This window comes from Colletes gigas, unplaced genomic scaffold (assembly GCF_013123115.1).
Source record: "Colletes gigas isolate AHSC1104 unplaced genomic scaffold, ASM1312311v1 Colletes_gigas_Sc00009, whole genome shotgun sequence".
Classification (NCBI taxonomy): domain Eukaryota; kingdom Metazoa; phylum Arthropoda; class Insecta; order Hymenoptera; family Colletidae; genus Colletes; species Colletes gigas.
Window position 1 is genome coordinate 7,764,413 of NW_025106638.1, and position 25,437 is coordinate 7,789,849.

Consider the following 25,437-nt stretch of genomic DNA (forward strand, 5'->3'; position numbering starts at 1 on the left):
TTTCGAATCGGTCGGTTGATCTCTATCTACGATGTGTCGTGTTACCTATCACGAAATTAACAATTCTGAACGCGATAGTAAATGCTCCAATTAATTACTACTTTCCAGTAACTATTAATCTAATTTTGGACGTCGGCGGATACATCGAAATTTCTTGTGCACATTATTGCTATTCTAACGTTTAAAAGTTTCATTCCTCCGGTATGTTTAAAGTCTTCCCGTTCCAGAGAAGACTACGATATGAAATGTTGAATGTCTCCCCTACCCGAGAATGGTCGAGTTTCACCGATTCGTATACAGCAAACTCGTCGCGAATGATCATTTTGAAATATGCATAGATTTGGGAAAACACGTCGTAACGACTTAAACGAAACAGTTTCGCTAACTAGGTTTAATCAATCACAGCAACACGTACATATATGGAATGACACAAGAACGAACGTTACGAAGAAAAATAGGTTTTCGATGAGCATTTATACAGGGTGTTCGGCCACCCTTGGGAAAAATTTTAATGGAAGATTCTAGAGGCCAAAATAAGACGAAAATCAAGAATATCAATTTCTTGACTGAGGCTTCGCTAAAAAGTTATTAACAATTAAATTCAAATCGCCCTGGAAAAAATATTTTTGGTTGCGGGGGTCAATTACAATCATTTTTGATCATCACAATTATCTTCGAAATCCTACGCACTTTCGAGAAAAAAATTCCTTACCGAAAATCTAATTCGGTGCCTAAATTCAACGAAAAAAAAATTTCAAATCGTTCTGGAAAAATTATTTTCGGTTGCGGGGGTGAATTACAATCATTTTTGGTGAATACACATATCTCCGAAATCCTATTCACTTTCTAGAAAAAAATTCGAGAAGGTGTGAAATTTTTCGATGAAAAAACAAAATTTCAAATCGTCCTAGAAAAATTATTTTCGGTTGCGGGGGTCAATTGCAATCATTTTTGATCATCACAATTATCTTCGAAATCCTACGCACTTTCGAGAAAAAAATTGCGTACCGAAAATCTAATTAGGTGCCTAAATTCAACGAAAAAAAATTTCAAATAGTTCTGGAAAAATTATTTTCGGTTGCGGGGGTCAATTGCAATCATTTTTGGTGAATATACATACCCCCAAAATCCTGCGCATTTTTTAGAAAAAAATTCAGTACTGATGGAACTATAAACGTAAATAACTTTTTAACGAAGCCTCCATCAACAAATTGGTAATCTTGATTTTCGTCGTATTTTGACCTCTAGAGTACCCCATTAAAATTTTTCCCAGGGGTGGCCGAACACCCTGTATATCGATATTCGATTTCCAAATGCTCGTGTTGGGAATACGCGATTAAAAAAGTATCCTTTATATAAAAACGTTTTCTCGATCTGTTTGCTAAAACGAGGTTGAACACGAAGAATGCACGATGAGCGTCGAGTTTAATTTTCAATTCAACTTTATGATTGTACACGTGCTTTATTATAGAGGCGTTCTGGGCCGGACAGTAAAGTATCAGATGTCCAACTAATGGAAACATTTAAAAACGAGCGAGGCCATTAATATCGTCGCAGTCGAACGTTTTTCGAAAAATCTTTCGAATTTTATAAATGTTTCGCGATACGATGGGATATCCTATTCACGCGTATTGTTGCCCGAGTAATTCTTCCAGCTATTGCAATGAGATACCGTCAACGCCAACGATAATTTTAATCGTTGTCGATCGAAGGGAGATGCGAGTGTCTCTATTTCGCGCGTGTAAAAAAACGTACGGACCTTAAAAATTTCATGGTATTTCATTCCGATCGATGAAATGCTAACGAATCTGAACGCGATTCGGCATCTCGTTTCTATTTCTTGTTTTTTTTCTTTTTTCCAGACGGGTGGCTCTTCTACTTCGCTCTCGTTTCGGTGTTCGTACACGATCGCACGAGCATTCCGTTTCGTTGGTCTCTGATATGTCTCTGGAGATGCTCAATTATCGAATGGATCAAATTTTAACGATCGCGATTCTGGCAATCGACGCAGGGTACTGAACGCTTGATACAGAGACGCGTTCTCGGCGTCACCGGCACTGTATCGGTGTTTATTCTCGGGATCCCACGTAGAATGCGTCGGTCTATATAAACGAGGAATGTGTCGATCTCCATGACTTCCGACAATGAAATGACCCTTTCCTGTAACGGTGACTAGTAAATGTTAACGAAGATTACTCCGATAAAAAGTAAGAAAAATAAGTACACACGCTGCATGTCGTGACTGTAAAATCACCCTAAAATTTTCAAGTTTTTTACGTTGCTGCTAAATTAACGAAAAGCAATTAAACGTTGAGATCTGGAAGAAAGCTACTTTTTTGATCAGGATTTAAAAAAAAAATTCATCACAACATTGGCAAATTGCAGTTTGGCAAATTCTTGCCCGCTTAAATAACTTCCACGCGGCACTATTAATCAAATTAATATTTTCAGACTGGACAAGAGAAAACTGACGAAACATCAACAGAGAATAACATTCGAGTGCTTTGGTTCTATAGTCATGAAACAATAACGAATTAGTTTTCCGTAGTAAATTTTTTTAAAATAAATATAATTAAACTGTTTCTAAGGAAACATAGATTTCTAACGTATAAAATATATATAAAATTGAACATTTTTGGATGGTTTTGTAGTTACGAGACGCAGTGTGTTTTAGTTGGTACAAAGGGTTTTTCAACGCAAAACTCATTACTGTGCAATTTTCGACTTCCTCTGCAGGAGAGGGGACTATTTGTTAGTCGAAGGAAATTATAATTTTAGGTACCGCCACTGTACGGAATCTCGTTGACGAGCTTTCCTGTAAAAATGTTCAATTACTTCCGGTTACCTTGCGACGGGGATGGCGATTTCGGCGGCGTGCCCGCGACAGGCGACAAGGGTTCGTACGGCGGCGGTGGCGGCGAAGACGGAGACGGTGTCGGGGATCGAGGTTGCCTTAAAAGAATATCAGGATCTATTTCGAGAATCCTCAGTACCCTTTGAGCGTTCGCTCGAACCCAGGAGTCGAATATGTCTACAGGCCAGTCGGTTTGCGTCGACGCGTCGCATACCCTCGGAGGTGGATTCCAGCATATAGCGTCCGGAGGATGGGACGAACTTCTCGCTAAAACGCCGCTCCCTCGATTCACGGGCATTGGCAAATTCGGATTACTTTGCGGCGAGCACGCCAGTATTTGCAGAGCTTGAATCGCGTTTCTGACCTATGTTTATCAAATATAGAATGTTGGAGAACCCGGGTACAATTTTTCCGTGTAAACGTTCAACACTAAACCTACCACGACCGGTGAAATGACCATTTTAAAAATTTCCTTTAGAATTTCTAACGTACAATGTTATTTTAGCGCCGCACAGTGGGGCCATTGCATGCCAAACGCGGCAAAAAGTGGTTTTATATAAATATACCCACAATGAAATAATGATTCACTAATAGTTAATGGGACACATGGGCCATGATTTAGTGTGATTTTTTTTATCATTTGTCGATTTTTGATACGACTACATGATTTTGAAACGTTCAATCTTAAAATCATCCAAAATTATAATCATCGTTTATTGTTGCTTTGATTCTTCAAAGTAAATGATGAGTAATTGAATTAAATATACTTAGTACGTATTTAAATTACACCAAAGTACACTTTTATATCTCCAACATTTTTTGAGTTATAACTAATTGAACATGTTCAGTTTTCATTTTATTTTTTAATTATGAATGCAGTGTGGTTCAGTGTTCATTTTAGTTGCTTTTTGTAGAGTGAAGCCTTACCTTTTTTTTTTAAAAAAAAATTAGCTGCTACTAGATGCTACTGCGAAAAATATAAAGATGATCAACTGTTTCGGCACGTGCGAGCGTCGGCGATTGCGAGTATTGTTACGATTCTCAAAAATATAGGGTTATCCAAATTGAGTGTCGCATCTTTAAATTGAAATAAAATACAAACTGTTTGAGATATTTCAGGTTTCTTTATTTTAATATAAAGTCCACTTCGAAACATTAATCGTGGAACACAATATCATTCAAATGACCGACTAGGCTGTTTTTCAAGAGCTTGACTCATTTTGCCCAATTGTCTATTACACTATTACATAATTGGGGTTCTATTTCATTAATGGTGGCTATAATATTGTTTTTTAGCTCCACGTTGATACGTATCACGTGTTACATTACAAACTGAGCAGTCTCTTTGAATTTATTCACAATTCGACGAATTGTTTTGTCAGAAGGTTGCTTATTTGGACCAAGAATTTCGCGAAGCGCACGAAAACAAACTCGAACAGAAATTGAACGTTTCTAATAATTTTCAACAATTTGTACACGTTGTTGCACAGTGTAGCGTTCCATCATGATTTGTTTATGCTTAGTGATGGCGTGTGTGAAATATAACAAAGAACAATCAAACCGTTTAGTAGTCCCATCTGTTGAAAGATGTGACACTCAATTTGGATAACCCTATATATCAAAACTAGGAAACAATGCATACATTTCATTGTTTTTGCTTCGAATGCTATAAAAGCATAAAATGATCACGAATTTGGAGCATTTGTCGTTTGACGTTCCTAACTTGTATGTTGTGAGTGAAATATTTAGTGTTAAAATAATGGAATTTCCAATTGAAGTAGGTAGGTACAGATATATATATTTGAATTTCGCCATTTTTCTTCATCTTCTATATAGTTTGTTAATACAGTTTTCGTAGCAAAAGTTTCATTTTAATAGAGTGACATTTTTTTTTAAATCCTAAGGTTCATCAGGAGTACGTGTGTTTTTAATGATGCATTTTTATAACATCATGACACAGCATCAAAATCATGATTTTGAAAATAAACTAGAATTTTTAGAGTGGTCCTTAATGAGACAGGATAATTATTCTCTGGAGTTCCAGAAAATTTTGAAAACAAAAATTGCAACTTTGAAGTCCCGTTTCAGGAGAAGATGGCAATTAGCGAATAGACGGCACGACCTTTACGAAGAGAAAACGAAAGAATTTATGAATCTATGAATGATTCTTCATCTGATTCTTCATTCGTAATTTAAATACGTACTAAGTACATTTAATTCAATTACTCATCATTTACTTTGAAGAATCAAAGCAACAATAAACGATGATTATAATTTTGGATGATTTTAAGATTGAACGTTTCAAAATCATGTAGTCGTATCAAAAATCGACAAATGATAAAAAAAATCACACTAAATCATGGCCCATGTGTCCCATTAACTATTAGTGAATCATTATTTCATTGTGGGTATATGTATTTGTATAAAACCACTTTTTGCCGCGTTTGGCATGCAATGGCCCCACTATGCGCCGTTTAACTTCACGATTTTTCTTACAGTATACGCACAATGAATTTTTTCAATATTCACTTCTATTCTTATTGCTTGTTTTCCGAGAAAAATATGTATTCTGTCTTGCCTACCACAATTTATATTTTTTTGTAAAAGACCGGATAAAATTTGGTAGCAAATTCTGGATAGCTGCCGATGTAAATAGGAAATATGTAAATATATAAAAATAGTTATAACTTTACATACACGCAGTTCGGACACTACTCGTGTTTTCTGCATAACTGAGCCATCGTTAGAAGCGACAAATCTTCCTTTTTGAAATGGCTTTTGATTTACGTCGATACGACTTTTTGTTTTCGTGATATCACCATGTAAAGAAAAGCGTAATTTTTAAAATTCCATTATGTCGCTGTCAGTCATACGTGCAATAGCCTATTAACGCGTATTAAAAATCATAAAACTTTACGACGCGTGCAGTTCCGAAACTACTCATATTTTAGCCATAAATAAGCCATCGTTGAAAGCGGCAAAGCTTCCTGTTTAAAATGGTTTTTGGTTTATGTCGATCCGACATTTCGTTTTCGAGATATCGTAATTTATGTAAAGGGATAATTTTTTTAATTCGACTATCTCTGTCCCCGTCTGACGCCTCGCGTCGGGCCTCTCTCTCGCGCGTGAGTCGAGACAGGGTCGCGTGACGCGAAAGCGTAGTATTTCCAAGAATTTGCTACGCACTGTTTACTATTTACGCGCGCGCGGTCATTGGCCTCGCGTCAATGAAACGTAAACAAACGCTTCGAACCCTTATATCTCCGGAACTAACCACGCGATCGACTTGAAACAAGTTTCATTTTAAAGGGTTCCCCGTTCTCTATCCCATGAATATAACTACTTTTATAATTTATGCTGCCTTCTATATTTATTTTGATATTTACTTTAACGCTATACACCTAAAGAAGTTTCAGCAATTCCTATTACTTATACGATTGAAAATGAATTTAAATTTGTATACATGATGTTTGCGTAATTACTATCCCAGCATTTTTTCGTAAATAATTATTTTCTCTAGAACCAACTATGGCATCGATTCGAAACAAAATTCGTTTTCAAGGATGCTTTATCTTCCATCCGATGGAAATCAAGAAACTTCGACGTAGTTTGCAAACTTTCTGTACGAAAGAGAAAGATATCTTACGAATAAACTTAAAAACACAACTTTCTATACATATAATGGAAAAATCAGAAGCACGTTGCCTCGTAAAAGAGAAAAAGAATATCATTTGACCGATCATGGTAGGAATGGGTATATTCGAAGTATCGGTTAGTGTTGATGGATCTAAAAATGATTTGGACTTTTTCAAATTGATAATAACAGTTCGAATACCTCGCAACTAAGCGTAGCGACGTCTTGATGGAGAGTCGAGAATTGCGTATCGAGTCTTTCCACGGACCCTCGAATATGTTCTTCCACGGATTCTTGCGCGATCACTTGAGCCGTTCTGCCCCTCACCAGAACTCCCCTTGCCGCTCTTCTGCCCTCTCTGTATTCTTCCCTGTTGTTCGGTATAAACTACACTTACAGACTGTACGACAAGAAAAACGGGCGAACCGACGTACCTAAACTTCGCGTGACGTGGACTGGACGTGTGCAGGGGCGATTTGTTCGGGGGCGACAACGGCGAAGTTTCGCCTTCGTCGGGCATATTTTCGTCGTCCTCGCTGATCGACGGCAGCGTCAAAGACGGCCCGTTCATGTCCGACTCTTGCTGAAAGTTTCCAAGCAAAACGGTTGTCGATGTTGTTTCCCTTCCGTTACGCTATTCGAACTTATTTGTTTGAATTTACCTCCGCCTCGTAACCTTCTCGTATATTGTACGTGAGGTCGTGTTGTATGTCGTTCGCGAATTCATGCTGATACTCGGGGTAAAGTCGCAGAACCTCGACCAGGCCTTGCATATGTATGCACTTCAAGTCGCAATAGGTCAACGCTTTAACGTCGCTGCTCGATTTTACTATAATGTCCGTTGCTCCTGTTCCACCTGTTCCGCCTCCGTTGCTATTGTGTTGCAAGTGAACTTTTATGTCGGAGCCCACCAGGTCGCCTTTCCCTTCACGCGGATGCAAGTAACGTTAGAAAATTGAGTTGTAGAAACGCGAGTCGACGGACGCGGTCCGATATCGTACCTAATATAGCGACGACCATGTCGTTCTGTACGACTTCCATGGACCCGTTGCATAAATAATAGATGTACGAAAGCGCGTCCCCTTTGTGAATAAGGTACTCGCCGGGCGCGCAGAAATTATTTCTAATGCGTAGCGAAAGCAGTTTTAGGCAACCCTGGGAGGCGGCTTCGAATATCGGTAAACTCAAAATCTCGCGATGTAGGTGCATCGAAACATCCCCCCTGAGTTCCTCGGGAAACTGTTCGAGAGTCTGAAATGGTATTAATACGTTACGTATCGTAGTTTAGTATCGTCGTCACGCGTCGGTTTACCTCGTGTATGTCGATACCGTGGTTCAGGGACCACATTGTCTGAAAGTAGTCTTGCATTCGCTGTTTCAGTTCTTCGGGGATCTGATGCAACACGAAAAAATCCTTGAGATCCCGTAATTTTGTTTGATACAGCGATTTTCTAGAGTAAAGTCTTTGAATAATCGCCGTCACGTTACCGAACACCACAGCATGCATCAGAGCTGTAGCATACACGATATGTACAGTGTGGAAATATTTCCTACTGTAAATTTACGTCAACTTTATTCCGCACTAATTAACATCGTTCGCTTCTAGTACACGTATACGCATATTCTTAGCGAACAAACAAGCTTATAGGAACCAACAGGTTGATTATCGTATAATTAATTGATAATCCTTATGGATTAACGTGTACTATATTGATCGATGATGATTACTAACCGCCAATAAGCATCGCGCAAATGGAGAATAACTTTTCGGAGAACGTGTTGGCCGAAACGTTGCCGAATCCTACTGACGTTAAGCTGCTACAAGTGAAATACAATGCTGTGATGTAACTTTCCGCGTGCGTCACATTCTGCACGGGAATCTTTAATCGGTCCGCTAACGTGTGAATCCAACCTGAAACATTGAATCGATCAAAATTCCTTCGCGCGCCCGTCAATCGATCGTCGACGTTCCATCGTGAAAAGAACCGAACCGTCCGGTTCGTGAGTCTGTTCCCTGATTTTGTAGCGTAGCAAACTCGGTTTGGAATACATTGTAATGGAAATGTCGGTCGCAAGTGCGCTAATGCCGATAAAAATCTATTCGATTCGAGGGAATAATGCACGAACGTGCGCTTCGAGATTCGAGATTCGATCTTTCTAAAGCTGGCGGAGAGGTCCGCGAAACAGCCGACGTGTACGTACAGTGAGTGTAAAAAGTATTCGTACACTAGTAAATTTGAACAAAAACTTTGCAGAACTTTGTTTATTACAAAAGTATGTTAACAAAAACATACATACATATTCTTAGAAATCTCTGGAACAAATGTCATTAACAACAAATTATTTATTTATATTTATTATGAAAATATTAACAAATTTCCAGAAATTGACCTAAAATATACGCGTAATAAGTATTCGTACAGTCTTTGATTCGTAACATTCCACATAGAACGATTACAAGATAATCCATGATATGTAAACATACTTAGCATCAGCATGTCTGGAGACGCTGTCGGTATAGGTAGTATGTATCCTGAATTCAAACATTATCAATGAAATTATCAGTAAAATGGGACGAAAACGCAAGGGAACCTCTGAAGAAGAAAGGAAAATTGTTATAAATTTACATAATAAGTGTAAAACACTGAGTGAAATTTCTAAAGTTTTAAATAGACCGATGTCCACGATTCAAGGAATCATTGACAGATATGGCGATCGAAAAACTGTAAAAACTAATCCAAGAAACGGACGTAAACGAATAATAAATGAGTATACCGGCCGATGGATAATTCGAAAAATAAAGCAAAATCCAAAGATAAGTGCGGTGAAAATCACAGCTGAACTTAAAAATGATCTGGACATTAATGTATGCAGTAGCACAGTGCGTAATTTTTTACGGGATAGAGGATATCACGGCAGAGTAGCTCGTAAGAAATATTTCGTAAATGAAATTAATAGAAAGAAACGATTGCAATTCGCGAAAGAGTACGTTAATGTTCCTATGGAGCACTGGAAACGTATTATATTTACTGATGAGAGTAAATTTAATATATTTGGGTCAGATGGACGATGTACAGTATGGCAGAAAAAAAATACCGAGTACGAAAAAAGGAAGCCGACCGTAAAGCATGGAGGAGGATCAGTCACAGTTTGGGGCTCTATGAGTGCGAGCGGGGTTGGATCCCTCCATTTTATCGATGGTATCATGGATCACAAAATGTACATCGATATTCTAAAAGAGCATCTTCAGGTTAGTGCAAATAAAATGCAGTTACAGGGCAATTATATATTTTTGCAAGATAATGGTCCAAAGCATAATGCTTATAATACACGTCAGTAGATCCTATATAATGTGCCGCAGCAATTAAAAATCCCTCCACAGTCTCCAAACGTAAATGTGATAGAGCACTTATGGAGTCATCTTGAAGAAGAAATTCGAGACCATCACATTTCTTCGAAACAAGATTTAAAAAATGCACTTCTAGAGGAATGGAACAAAATTTCTAGTACTATAACCAAAAATTTAGTAAATTCAATGCCGCAAAGGCTTAAAGCGATTATACAATCTAAAGGAAATCCCACTAGATACTAAAATAGCAAATAGACTGATTTTTGTTACGTTTATGTACTAAAATTTATAGTTTTTGTTGTAAAATTAGAAGTGTACGAATACTTATTACGCGTATATTTTAGGTCAATTTCTGGAAATTTGTTAATATTTTCATAATAAATATAAATAAATAATTTGTTGTTAATGACATTTGTTCCAGAGATTTCTAAGAATATGTATGTATGTTTTTGTTAACATACTTTTGTAATAAACAAAGTTCTGCAAAGTTTTTGTTCAAATTGACTAGTGTACGAATACTTTTTACACTCACTGTATGTGTACGTGCTTAGATATAATCCGGGATGAATTCCGTCTTCGAGCTTTTCCGTTAGACGTTATTAATTTACGCGTGCCGATGAAACAGCAATGGCATTACAACTGCTTGCCTAGTGGCTGAGGCATGTAGTTAAATTACGCGATACAATTCCCATCTGAGAGAAAAGTTTACGGACTAACGCGAATATAGTTCTAACTTTCCCGAGCATGGATTTCCACGCAGGGCTCGAAGCTCTTTGAGGACAAGTTCCGTGAAACGAGACACGGGATGATCAATCTGTATATCTAAGCATGTACGTGAATCCGTACTGAATGGATTACTATACGCGCGATAAGTCCTGGAACGATTATACGGCTCCTTGCTACAAAATATTAATAATATCTATGCTCAACTATTTTTTCAGCGGTGCTTGGGTCTGTTTCGACCTGAATTAATTATATAAACTGCACTAAATGTCTTAAAAAAGTTTACGGTCAAATAATATGTATATCGTACACATATACATACTCGATAAGAGAAAATGTTTGTGCGAACTCTAAAGATACGAAATGAATATTGTTTATTTATAATTATAGTTTTTCTTTATTTTACTAAAAAATATATAATATGGGTCTGAACGGACCCAAGGCACCGCTTCCAAAGGTTAAACAACGGGGCAGAAGTAACGAAATTACGAAGAAAAAATTTGATGAATTTGCATCTTATAAAAATGATCGACTTACCGAGGTCCCAATCACTGTCGTTTTTAAGTCTTTCTTTTTCAGCGATAACGAACCACACGCAAGCCATCCAATGCGCCAACGTGATAAAACTGAGCATTAACATTGTCAAAATCACGCCACTATATTGCGCGTATCTATCCATCTTTTGAAGCAGTCGTGCTAGCCTTAGTAATCTTGTTAACTTTACTAAATGTATATTACTATGTCCCGAATCCTATGCAAAAAATATGCTATTAACGCACAAAAGCGATCGAACGTTATCGACGCATATGATGGATCGTGATTCGCGATCTTCTACGTGATATCGCATAGTCGATAAAGTGGGATCGGTTTATGATCAGAATACGGTTTGGAATAAAGTTGGCTGGTTAAAAAATACGATTACCGTCTCCGTTGGTAAGGAGACGAAACTACTTTACGAACAACGCAATAATATTAGCAACGATCCGAATGGACGCGAGCAACAGGAATTACCGCCTCGAATGTTCGCGTTCTCGAATATTTGATTTCATAGGAATTGATGTAATTACGAATTCTCGGGCGCTCCGAACTTACGACGACTGGATGATTGTGCCATTCATCGTCTGGGTTACGTAGCCGCGTATCGACGAAAACGCGACACAAAGAATACGCCGCGGCGCTCAACGTAATAATATATATCGATCTTTAGTAAACGAACTCCATTCACGACTCGTCTCTTGATATTTTACAGCATTCCTTGCACGTACCTTTCTTACATTTCGCGATTTCATCGACTATCGGAAACAAACTATTCGCGTCAGGGGTTCGAATACGATAAACTAACTGTGATTTCGCTTAAAAGCGACTCAACGAATCAATTTACGATATCGTGTCCCACGGTCGGTTTTACAGCGAATCGCACGCGTCAAGAAAGATGGATGCATTTTGGGATTATTAATGAACACTCACCTCGCCGCTATAAACGTCGGAGGCATAAAGAAAATCAAACGGCAGAGCTGCGATTAAATCGACAACAAACCAGCCTTTTACATAGTTCACGGCGATGCATTTACTATTGCTGACAACCTCGCCCTTCTTGCTCACGTACGTCGTTCGAAAGTTCAGGACGATATCTGTAGAGAGGCAGAAGACGTTGCAAATATCGTGATCATTGTTTACGATTGTCGTTGATAATCGACGTTTCAAAATGGTGCCCGACGCGCGAGGCGGTAGACGAGCTCGTAGAAATAGAAACGCCTGTGCTTGGAAACGCCTACGGTCTCTCCGTCTCGGTCAAAGAGACAAACTGCTCTTATAGTTACTCGTCCTTTCGAGTCCCCCGACACGGAAATGCATCGCGTTAAGGAACTTCGCCTTGGCGCGACCAACTGCTTTTAATCCCGCCTCTAAATGCGCCTCGTCACGCTCGCTTACGCACTGGACAACCCCGGGGTAGTTCGTACGAAGTTACGGCTCCCGAGACCGGAAACGAATTTGGCATTCGAGTAGCCGTAAGGATTTTTAAACGATTCCTTTGTTCCGTTCGCGAATCAAACATCGATTGTCGCTCGCAAAGAAATACTAGCTCGTCGAACACCCGCGAAGAGCTCGTTCTCGATAGATCGTTAATCGATACGCAAAGCGATACCAAACGAGTGTTTTCAAAGTGTATCTATCGCTCGTCGAGAGTGACTCGAGTAGTTCGATTCGTCGACGACAGATTCGTTGATCTTTGGTATCGATTGTCGCGGTTCGAATATAAATAAATGTATACAGGGTGTCCCAAAGATGTTGCGGGTCCTTAAAGGGGGTGATTCGGGGGATGATTGCAAACAACTTTTTCCTTTGTGAAAATGCTCTCCGGGGTTTCGTTAACGAGATATTAACAAAAAGCACCGACCAATCAGATCGCGCGCTTTCCGCCCGAGCTCCCATGCTAGCATGGCTACGCGCCGTGCTAGCGTGGCTACGCGCCGCGCTGCGACTTGTGAACAAGCAACTCGGCATGCAACGAGGAAAATTGCGTAGAATGGCAAATGAAAAAGGCGTAGCAAATAAAATCGAACACGTTGTCATGGTTTGTTTGTTATTTAAAGTGAATGATGAATAAAGGATAAATAGATGAAAATCACGTGTAACGTAAAAAGACGAATACACATTTTTTTTAGAGGATTCGAAAATAATAGTTATTTGAAGTGGGAGGATATGGAATACGTAAAATTCCTTGTGTCAATAACGTATCCACGAAAAGGAAATTAACGAAAAGTGATCGTAGTTCGTTATTGTGATATAAATCCGTAATTTAATAACGACCAGCACTGTTGCTGATAACGAATAAGTCTGTTTAAAAAGCCCGGATAAATATTTTCGTACGAGAATTTTAAGAATTATTGCCGGAAACAAGCCATAGCTTGCGTTAAATTTAAAAATGAATGATTACCAATAAACTGACTAAAACTCACCCTTGTCGAAAATGCACCTGTAACTTGAAAACTTGTGTCACTGGGTCACTGAACCGATCCTGGTCATCGATGGACGAGCCCAGTGCACAGCTGATCCCAGGTATACGACACTACCCAAAGTTAAGGGTCGCAATGTCAGGTGCGTCCAGGTCAACGTATCGAATATTCACTTCACTGCACGGCTACTAACACTGATCACTTTATTTTTTTGTCGTGAAACGTATTGTTCTTACGTTTTAAAAATTGGTGGCCCCGAAAGGGGCCGATTGTTATTAATGAAAGTATTGCTCCACATGACGGCCTCGCGGCATCATGGACCCCGTTGAATACAATCTCGACGCTAAGCGACGAAATGTATCCTCGCTTGGCGTTTGAATATTAGGGAATTCTAACGCAAATGCTCGCACAGCAGCACTTGCGTTCCCGTTGTTCCGGGCGTACACCCAGAACATCCTATAGTACTCTTGAGCCGTGTACATTTCTACGACGGGTTTGCTAGCTGACTGACAGGATTTTTTTCAAGCAACTTCCACTACCCCGAAATAGCTTCTCTCGTTCCATTATGAGTTAACTCCCACCAGGACAAAATTTAGAGAAAAAGAAACCAGCATTTGCTGAAAAAACACGTGGCCTGCAGAAGTGCAACGAAAACTTTCACAAAAGCCCGCGTTCTGTCCTTCTACTGCCATTGTACCCATTGCCTCGAGATAGAAAACATACACCACGTGTATCGGTTCGAAAGGGCCCGAAGAGAAGAGAAACAGAAAGTCTTCGAGTTGCTATAAAGAAGAAAATGCATACCATTCCTGTTTCACCTTTCCGATACCCTGAGTTTACGTCTGCTACGAGGCGAAACCAATTAAGTCATAAATTACGCGCTTAATTGGTCTGCGACTTAATACGCGTCGACGTATTCCGGACGAGAGATGGTGGACAGCGGTCCCACCTCTTCCTGTGTCTCTCCGCGAGGCGTATTGATGTTGGATAATAATCTGTAATTTCTAGTTCTCCAAAATTAATCAGGCTGATCAGCCAGAGCATTTCGCCAGGGTTGCGGTTTATGACCGTATTGTCCCGCTAGTCGGCGGTAGAGAACAGTTTCCTACAGTTTCGGATAATTTATGACTTTATGACGTAAGAACAATACGTTTCACGACAAAAAATAAAGTGATCAGTGTTAGTAGCCGTGCAGTGAAGTGAATATTCGATACGTTGACCTGGACGCACCTGACATTGCGACCCTTAACTTTGGGTAGTGTCGTATACCTGGGATCAGCTGTGCACTGGGCTCGTCCATCGATGACCAGGATCGGTTCAGTGACCCAGTGACACAAGTTTTCAAGTTACAGGTGCATTTTCGACAAGGGTGAGTTTTAGTCAGTTTATTGGTAATCATTCATTTTTAAATTTAACGCAAGCTATGGCTTGTTTCCGGCAATAATTCTTAAAATTCTCGTACGAAAATATTTATCCGGGCTTTTTAAACAGACTTATTCGTTATCAGCAACAGTGCTGGTCGTTATTAAATTACGGATTTATATCACAATAACGAACTACGATCACTTTTCGTTAATTTCCTTTTCGTGGATACGTTATTGACACAAGGAATTTTACGTATTCCATATCCTCCCACTTCAAATAACTATTATTTTCGAATCCTCTAAAAAAAATGTGTATTCGTCTTTTTACGTTACACGTGATTTTCATCTATTTATCCTTTATTCATCATTCACTTTAAATAACAAACAAACCATGACAACGTGTTCGATTTTATTTGCTACGCCTTTTTCATTTGCCATTCTACGCAATTTTCCTCGTTGCATGCCGAGTTGCTTGTTCACAAGTCGCAGCGCGGCGCGTAGCCACGCTAGCACGGCGCGTAGCCATGCTAGCATGGGAGCTCGGGCGGAAAGCGCGCGATCTGATTGGTCGGTGCTTTTTGTTAATATCTCGTTAACGAAACCCCGGAGAGCATTTTCACAAAGGAAAAAGTTGTTTGCAATCATCCCCCGAATCACCCCCTTTAAGGACCCGCAACATCTTTGGGACACCCTGTATAGTCTTGTAAAGTAAATCCAGCTGCGTACACGTTTGGAGAAATTGCTTCGAGTGGCAATTACTGGATACTAAACGAGACGGTCAGGTAACAGACGAGCGGAGACTTTGGACTTAACGCGATGAGATAAAGAGAACACCCCCCCGACGATCCTTTTCGATCGAATTATTTTCACCGTGCACCGATCGATGTATCGAGAATTTCGTTGTTCGAAGTTCGAAGAAATTCTCTGCCCTCGAACTTTGTTACTTACGGTCGGAGAATAAGTTGGACAATGGTACCCACCGATTATAAAGAGGGCTTCGACGACAACGTCACTGACCATCGTAGGCCTATCGATATTAATGAAGCTCGCATTGAAGGGGACGACGATCGCCACATAAAACGTTGCGAGGAGTATTAACCAGTCCCAGCAAGACTTGAAGCAGCCGTAGTGGCTTAAGATGAATTGTGGCTTTTTGATTCCTGACGTTTTATACTCTGGTAAAGGCGCCGCAGTGGAATGAAGAAGGTTCTAGAATAGATGTAAGACAGCTTTATAAAATGTATGCTTTGGCGTTTGGAGATATTTCAGCCTAATATGGAAAATGAGGACCTCGGTAAAAAAATGTAAACATTTCCTAAAACGTTATTATATTTTTAATATAAAAGAGCATACCTATAAATTCATAATATTTAAGTTTGTATGAAAGTTCTACAAGCAAGCGAAACGTGTGTATAAAAAATGCATTCCATTTTGGAGCAACTGAACGTTGGTGTTTATTTTTTAAATAAAATAATCTTTTTTACATGGAGGATTGGTTTTATGTATTTTAATCGTTCGAACGTAAAAATAAAACGTTACAGAAACAAGAGTAAATCCAGTTGCAAAGCACACGAAAAATATAGAACGCTGAAAGTAAGGACAATAGAAAAGCGTATCAATTAAAGTAAAATCACTTACATTGTTCAACTTAATTTTGGGCTTATTATCCTGCCTGTAATGGCCTGATAGTTGATAAAGGACGGCGCGACTCCTTCTTCTGCCGTAATTAGCCGGCGGTGCCTCCGGATCGAGGCTACCATTTGCATCTGAAATGCAATTGTACCGTTGCCGTGCACACTTCTTACCTCGTATAGTTTATAAATTAGTTGGCATGCAATCAACGAACTTTAGCGCGATACAAATAGTTCTCTATAATTAATAATTAAAAACAAGCAACGTTCAAGCTAATGGATACGCCTCGCTGTTTACCGGTTCTCTTTCTTCTCGTTCGAAACGCGTTCCGTAAAAACGGCACGAGCGATGAAAATACGTTTCGATTTGAGTGTACCTATTCGCGTAGCTACCCTGGGTTTGATTTTGCACGAAAACCAACGCGTGCAACGCCGGGACGTGTAAATACTACAAGGAAAGCAAACTGTTCGAAACTGTTGGCCTGCTTGATTTGTGCTGTTTGGTGTCTCGCTTTGAAGAATAGTGTTGCATTGCGTTTTACGTGCAGCGTGTTGCGTGGATCGCGGTGTAGAGAAACGCGAAACGTTGGGTAAGTCGAGAGAAAAAAAAAAAAAGAAAAAAAATATGAACGTCGAGAACGTTTAATCCATATTCGATGGGTCCGTTGATACTTTGGAACGCAATTCGCCGATCGAAATGCGTTCCAAAGAAAATCGTTTCGTCGGACTCGCGTTCAGCAGCGAAGCATGGCCAGAACTCACCACTGTCGTGCAACTCACAGAGCTGAAAATCCTTCTTGATCTCCTTGTGCGATGCCAGAAACAGAACGACGTCGCCCTTTTCGTTTTTGATCGGAACAATGTCGAGCAAGCAATGGAACGGGTCCCCTGGAAATTAATATCGGATTCTAAATCTTGTTAAGCGTAATGAGAAAGAGGACCTAAACCGTTCGACGAACGAGCACCATCGATTTTATGTACGCGATGTTTTTTTCATCGTTCGAACACGACCATTCAAACTATTAATAAATACGGACGGTTAGTATCACGCAAATATGATACACACTTGATTGGATCGATTATACTGATTAAACGTGTCTGTTGCACGCGTTTGCACCGTGTATTATCCGTGAAATTAATTTAAGCGAGACAAGACTAGTTGCATTCCTGAATCGTTTCCGTTAGAATTTCAAATAATTTTGAGCCAATAACAGGGTTGAAAATCAACCCGAGCTAAGTAAGTCGGGGATAAAACTTGCAGCGTACTCAAACTCCAAGTTGCTTCTGCGAATCGAATCGAAAGCTGATGCGTTCCACTGTCCGTAATTGCCTGCATTCTGAACTCGAGGAGTTGCAACGTAGACACGAACTCTATCTCTTTAACCCACCGAACTCGGAAAAAGCGCAAACTTCCGGAGCTCTCCTTAATTTTTACCGCTGTACCGCGCGAAGCTTACCGGTCTTCTTATAAAACACGACCTCCATCTTCAGTTCCGTCTTGCTCTCAAGGCTTTTGTCGATCATCCCTATCTCCTCTTCTTTCGTTTTCTGTCCATGTAGAAACTTGCAAGCGCAACCCTTCTGCATAATTTGCGCTCGCGCGAATCCTGTCAGCTCGCAGAAACCGTCGGAGCAGTAAACGATCGGATAGGTCGGCGGAACCTGCGCATTTCCCAGCACAAAGTTGCTGTCTGTCAACAACAAACAACAGAATATCTTCTATCAGCAAAGAATTCAAAAAGACGATTCTTAACGGGGGAATTTTTTTAAACGATAAACCCAAGGTACACAAACGTGAACATCGGTAATCGTATTTATTGACTTCTCGGTATATTGTCTCTGTATTTTATTAACGCATTGTAATAAACATTTTGAGCGATTCAAGCTGCAACGCATCTGCTGGTCGAAAGCAAAGGTATTTTCGCTGTCGACACGATTGGCTCCGTTCCACAGATAGGAAACAGATCAAGCAAACAAATTATTAACGTACACCAGCGAGGATATTGTCTCTACTGGATTTCTTGTAAAAAAATAGTTGAATTTTAGAATGGGATATTAAATATTATCAAAGATAATGTCGGTGATAACAAAAACACAGTAACGTATGTTTGTCGCGCGAAAAGCGAGAATTCTGTCGTTGATTTTATCGCAACGGAAAATATATTGCAATATAGTCAATATTTTGTATCGAGCGTATATAACTTAAAATTATTTATTGCTCTGATCGTGATAAATAGATTACGTGACCAGCGGGAGAAATGGCCACGTTGTTTCAAAGCTCATATTTTGTACGGCGTAGAGTTGATTATTTTTACGAAATGCAGTGAAAAAATTAATCTCCGCCCCTAGCAACTTGGATAGCTGTATTTCTATAAACAGTGATTGTACTACTATTGCAAACGGTGTGGGGAAAAACTACTATTCGACCGAAAAGACTGAAGATTGAATGCAGTGTATGGTATGCTTTCATTGGCTCTGCGAAAACTGCATCAAATTTGTGCCATACATGCGATCAGAAACAAAAGAGCGCGAAAACTAAAATAGAAGTAAAAAGGGCAGAATAAAAGCTAAAACCTATCGTGATTGACGTGGCCATCGTTCCCATACTTTTCTATTTAAATGGTTTTTATCAAGGAATTATGATACGTAAATCCCTAATTACTGCGTCGATCAAAGCTGTAATTGTGTTTATTTATAATACTTCATAAAATTGAACAAAATTTAAACGAAAAACAAACACCGTCCAAAAGATAAGGAAACGAATGGTCGTGAGGGATGGCCAGTGGTTGATTTTTCGTCTTACTAGAGAATATTTACTTTGTGATTTAAGAATTGCAAAAAGGGTTAAAGGGAATGGGCAAAACACGGCTGTTGTTCAAAATAACGACTGGCTACCCTTGTCGGTTGTCGTTAAAATGTGTCGTTACTTCGCGCGTTTAAGTAGAGCACGCGTTTCGTTCCGCGGTACCGGTAACGCGAATTTTACAAATTAATTCCGCGTGGACTGGGTTTGTTTTCAATTATTCCCCGATGCAGCAATTTCCACGTGGCGATTCAATCGAACCAACGGCATCGTACAAAGAAGAGCAACGAACGCAGATCGAAGCACAGAGAGCGTTGATTAAACTATTAACCCATGAAACCGAACAATTGAGCTCAGTTCGTCTCAAAGAGACGTTGAACGACACGAATTTCGATGCACAGGTCGTCAATACTCATACGTAACACGAACGATGTTAAAAATCGTTGAGCCTTTACCATCACCGGGAATGAAAAAATTCTTTCGTAACGTGTTTCTGCATATACTTAGGGAGCAACAAGTGTAATATCCCATTTTGCCCTGAAATGGCGTAAAAGATATGAAAAATGCATTTAAACAATCGATTCTTCATGGTTACGATTCATTCGGTATTCGTTTTTGTTTAAGATTTTTCCATAATTTCCAAATTCTCGAGGGGACAGAATTATCTTACGCATGCATTATCAGAGTGTCACAGTCAATGTACAGTAAAAAAAAAAAAGTAAATAGAAACGGCTGAAAATATTTAAAAAATTGCAATCTAATAGTGGTTTCCTTTAAAAGGTTGTAAAGTGTTATAATCAACTTGTATAAATGTATAATAAAACAAACAATTTTTTACATTATCATATTAGGTACAGTGGGGGACAAAAGTATTCATACACTTGGAATATAGAAATAAAAGCAACAATATTTTCTATATTATTAATTATATTCAAACATATGTTGCTGTATATCATACATAACACTTATAACAACAAATGAGTAAAAAATAAAGGCAATAACATCATTTAGTAACTTAATATGGATTGAAATTCACATGACGGTCAGAAATCGCTGGGACAAAAGTATTCATACATTTAATTTTTTAAATTAATATTTTGTAGGGTAGCCCTTCTGGCGAATTACTTCTTGTAATCTATTTGGCATTGACAACACTAAATTTTTTACGCAGTCTAGTTCTATATTATACCATTCTTTTTTTAATATTTCTTTCAGGTGTTCTTTACTTGTTATATCGTGTTTTCGAATATTTTTTTCAAGTTTCGCTCATACGTGCTCGATGGGATTTAAATCAGGCGATTGTGGAGGAGTTATTAACATGTGGGGAGTATTATATAACAACCACTGACGCACTATATACGCTGTATGTTTCGGGTCGCAGTCTTGCTGAAAGTAAAATGATCTGCCAATACTTAATTTGTCTGCACTTTCTTGTAAATTTTCATTTAAAATGTTTAAATATAAATGTTTATCCATTATCCTATCTATTATCACTAATTTACCGACCCCAGAAGCAGCAATACATCCCCACAACATCACACGTCCACCTTCGTATTTCGCCGTCGGTTGCATATTTTTGGGATCCAATTCCGTATTAGTTCTCCGCCACACTTTTTTATTACCATCCGACTCAAAAATATTAAATTTTGACTCGTCGGAAAATATTATATTCTTCCTGAAGTCGTCACTAGCGTTTATACAGGGTGTTCGGCCACCTCTAGCAAAAATTTTAATGAGCGATAGTAGAGGCCAAAATAAGACAAAAATCAAGAATACTAATTTGTTGGTGGAAGCTTCGTTAAAAAGTTATTAACGTTTAAAGTGCCGCTCTTACTGAATTTTTTTCTCGAAAATGCGCAAGATTTCGGGGGTATGTCTATTCACCAAAAATGACTGTAATTGAACCCTACAACCGTAAATAATTTTTCCACAACGATTTGCAATTTTTTAATTTTCTCGAATAATTTCACACCTTCTCTATTTTTTTTCTCGAAAATGGGCAGGATTTCGTGGGTATGTCTAATGACAAAAACTGATTGTAATTGACCCCCGCAACCGAAAATAATTTTTCCACAACGATTTGCAATTTTTTTTCTCCGTTGAAAAATTTAGGCACCTAATTGGATTTTCAGTAAGGAATTTTTTTCTCGAAAGTGCGTACGATTTCGGAGGTAAGTGTAATGATAAAAAATGATTGTAATTGATCCCCGCAACCGAAAATAATTTTTTTAAAACGAATTGAAAAATTTTTTTTCGCCGAAAAATTTCAGCACCTACTCGATTTTTTTTCTCGAAAGTAGATAGGATTTCGGAGGTATGTGTACTCACCAAAAATGATTGTAGTTGACCCCCGCAACCGAAAATAATTTTTCCAGAACGATTTGAAATTTTTGAATTTAATTGTTAATAACTTTTTAACGAAGCTTCCATCAACAAATTAGTATTCTTGATTTTCGTCTTATTTTGGCCTCTACTATCGCTCATTAAAATTTTTGCTAGAGGTGGCCGAACACCCTGTATATACTTTTGCAAATTCTAATCTCTTTTTTTTATTTACTTTACTAATAAGGGGTTTCCTCCTCGCAACTCTACTGTTGTATCCTGCCCGATGCAGCACTCTTCATACAGTTTTCGGATGTACTTCCTTGTGCATATATTGCTGAAGGTTTGATGCAATTTCCGATGCATTGGTATTTGGATTTTGATTAATAATTCGAACAATTTTACGCTCTTCTCTAGTACTTAGTTTTCGGGGTCTACCAGTTCTTTCTTCATTCCGTAATGTTCCTTCTTTTTTATATTTATTTATTATACTTTGTACGGTGGACCGACTTCTTTTTAATATTTCTGGTATAACCGAATAACAAGTTTTCTTTCTTCTAACGTTGTTTCACTACTTTTCCTCCCCATATTGCAAATATCTGATATTAACGTTTACCCGTCAGGACTAGTACTAACCCAGACCAACGTGAAATCTACTAATGTAATATTAACATTAATCGGGATGTCCTGATTTCATCGTAACTATCGTATTTATCAACATAAATGATAATGTATGAATACTTTTGTCCCAGCGAATTCTGACCGTCGTGTGAATTTCAATCCATATTAAGTTACTAAATGATATTATTGCCTTTATTTTTTTACTCATTTGTTGTTATAAGTGTTATGTATGATATACAGCAACATATGTTTGAATATAATTAATAATATAGAAAATATTGTTGCTTTTATTTCTATATTCCAAGTGTACGAATACTTTTGTCCCCCACTGTATATAGTGTCCTAACATGATCCTATCAAGTTTCCTTCCTGGACAGCGATGGAAAATTTACACGACGCTGTAGCGCGTTGAACGACATTGTTATTGTGAAACGGAAATCGGGACAGGTAAACAAGATTTTGATAATTACATGCGTGAAATGCATGACGCAAGAAGTTGATGCATGAACGCATCGTGTGATACAGTTCATTGGTTGATAGCTTTGTCAACGTCTCTGACGTCATGCATAATCTCTCTCACGGCAGCGACGGTACTATTTTTAATTTCACGCTCACCCCTGAGAAACACTTTCATCTTTTCTCAGCCTCGCAGCGATTCCATCCCCCCACGCTTCCTGTTCTTTCAAAGAAAGTCGACGATTCCGATTAACAAGGAAGTCTCGTGAAACGTTAACGTCCGCGCGGCAAATGCTAGAGAGCTTTCGGCACGATGAAAAACCCGTTTCGGATTTTCCTTAAAATAAATACACGGTGAAAGTTCTTTTTTTTTTCGGTGGATGAGCATATCCAAACAATATTGCGTAACCCTTTTGCAGTTAGTGGAATGTATCGTAATGCGGTGACTGGCGTTGAGGCCACCCTTTATGCAGCGTGGAAAATAACGAGTTCGGCCACGAAGGGTTCGAAGATAAAAATACGATTTAAGGGTAACGTTTAAACGTTATTCGATGCGTTTTCCGGCGGTTATTCTTGAATTTACGTTATTTTACCGATGCACATTCCGCGGTTAAATACAAACGAAATCTACGTGCGTCTGTTCTTGGGAAATCTTGATCGGAATTTCAATCGAGATCAAGTTGATTGACGTTTCGGAGGTGGATCGAGCGTTTAGTACTCGCAGAATCTACGGGGATTATAATTAATCATTCATTATTCCGATTCGACCATGAAACGATGAAACGTTCGTTTTAATCGCGGGCATAGTACTGTCGGGAATCTGTCTAATTGAATTTCATTTGAGTGCACGTCACAGAGAAACGACGAGTCGTTATAACGCGCTAACGGTTCCAGACAAAGTATTGCGACAATTCTACGTTCCCTTTTACAGCAAACGTACTTTTACATTAAAGGTACATTTTGTTTTTCTCGCGTTCTCTCCCGTAGATTCACGCGTTCTCGATAAGCGTGTGAAATCATCGTTCGAATATTCGATCTCGTTACTAAATAGTATGTACAGTCTCGTGATCACGACAACGACATCGTTTACGATCATCGCATCAGCCGCTAAAAGCGGTGTAAACGCTACAGTTCCAATTGAGTCTGGGCAAAGACTAATGGAGTCGATTGTGACGTATATATCTATCAGAACGCCTGCACACGCTAGTCGATCGGAATCTAGTCTCAGACAATTTGGTTATCCACAAAGGTGCGATTCAAGTTCTTTCCTGAATTCGAAAAACACATTTCACGCGACGCAGGTGGACGCACAAATACTTACATAGTCTCAGGTTGCGATCATCTAAATTTATGCACGGAAACCCGGTAAACCGATATGCATGCAGAACATTGTAAACAATTAAATGTTCTGGCTAGGATAAATGTAGTCCATGAAATGCGCATCTTAAACAAATATGGGTTTTACGATGGGTAGATCTGTGCCTGGTAGAAAACTTCGGCTTGGGATAGCAAACATTTGGTTAAAATGGATTTTCAATTTTTCGCTTCAAAGACACAGAAATTTTTATGAAACCGTCGACTTTTTCGCGTTTTAATAATTCCGCTCGCCTATAAATCTTCCTCTCGGTTTTCAACTCGTAAATCCGGGTGTTAAAATAATTTGATAAAATGCAACCTTAATCCAATTTCACGTAATCAACGAGTATTTTCGGAATCTCTATCCGTAGCCAGAGTGGCTAGACACGTTTTCATGTTTTCCGGCCTTTAATTGAAAAGCGATAACCGCGTCATAAGTTCCTGGCCATATTTCCCAGTAACCGCAAAATAATTAAGTGGGTAGGACGGCGTTGCTGTAGCTATTGTGGTTAATCTGGTTCAATTTATGTCCCGTTGGATGCATCGGATAGTTGTATTTACGATATAATTTCTATGCTTTATGACCGTTTATGAACTGTACGACCCCGTATTTTCATTGTCCTTTAAATTCGTCGGGGCACAGGAAATTAATTTAGCACGGAACAGGATCAAATTTAACGGCTTTGCGCGAAGCGAGGGGCGAAAAATATACAGTGGGGGACAAAAGTATTCGTACACTTGGAACATAGAAATAAAAACAACAATATTTTCTATATTATTAATTATATTCAAACATATGTTGCTGTATATCATACATAACACTTATAACAACAAATGAGTAAAAAAATAAAGGCAATAATATCATTTAGTAACTTAATATGGATTGAAATTCACACGACGGTCAGAATTCGCTGGGACAAAAGTATTCATACATTATCATTTATGTTGATAAATACGATAGTTACGATGAAATCAGGACATCCCGATTAATGTTAATATTACATTAGTAGATTTCACGTTGGTCTGGGTTAGTACTAGTCCTGACGGGTAAACGTTAATATCAGATATTTGCAATATGGGGAGGAAAAGTAGTGAAACAACGTTAGAAGAAAGAAACCTTGTTATTCGGTTATACCAAGAAGGGAAATCATATAAAAATATATCAGAAATATTAAAAAGAAGTCCATCCACCATACAAAGTATAGTAAATAAATATAAAAAAGAAGGAACATTACGGAATGAAGAAAGAACTGGTAGACCCCGAAAACTAAGTACTAGAGAAGAGCGTAAAATTGTTCGAATTATTAATCAAAATCCAAATACCAATGCATCGGAAATTGCATCAAACCTTCAGCAATATATGCACA

At 38.7% G+C, this 25,437-nt stretch overlaps 1 protein-coding gene across 1 annotated transcript in view; it reads right to left on the reverse strand.

Annotated features, from left to right (window-relative positions):
- The window catches only part of LOC122397461, a 56,527-nt gene that overhangs the window by 10,108 nt on the left and 20,982 nt on the right, over positions 1-25,437 (reverse strand). The window contains exons 3-16 of the mRNA XM_043396612.1: positions 17,970-18,203; positions 17,275-17,400; positions 16,520-16,647; positions 15,862-16,090; positions 12,028-12,191; positions 11,077-11,311; positions 8,221-8,403; positions 7,801-8,000; positions 7,490-7,739; positions 7,151-7,413; positions 6,923-7,071; positions 6,690-6,858; positions 2,846-3,218; positions 1,961-2,160 (exon numbers count right to left, since the gene is read on the reverse strand). Of these exons, the coding sequence (XP_043252547.1) occupies positions 1,961-2,160; positions 2,846-3,218; positions 6,690-6,858; positions 6,923-7,071; positions 7,151-7,413; positions 7,490-7,739; positions 7,801-8,000; positions 8,221-8,403; positions 11,077-11,311; positions 12,028-12,191; positions 15,862-16,090; positions 16,520-16,647; positions 17,275-17,400; positions 17,970-18,203 (2,903 nt within the window). The remainder of the gene's footprint in view (positions 1-1,960; positions 2,161-2,845; positions 3,219-6,689; positions 6,859-6,922; positions 7,072-7,150; positions 7,414-7,489; positions 7,740-7,800; positions 8,001-8,220; positions 8,404-11,076; positions 11,312-12,027; positions 12,192-15,861; positions 16,091-16,519; positions 16,648-17,274; positions 17,401-17,969; positions 18,204-25,437) is intronic.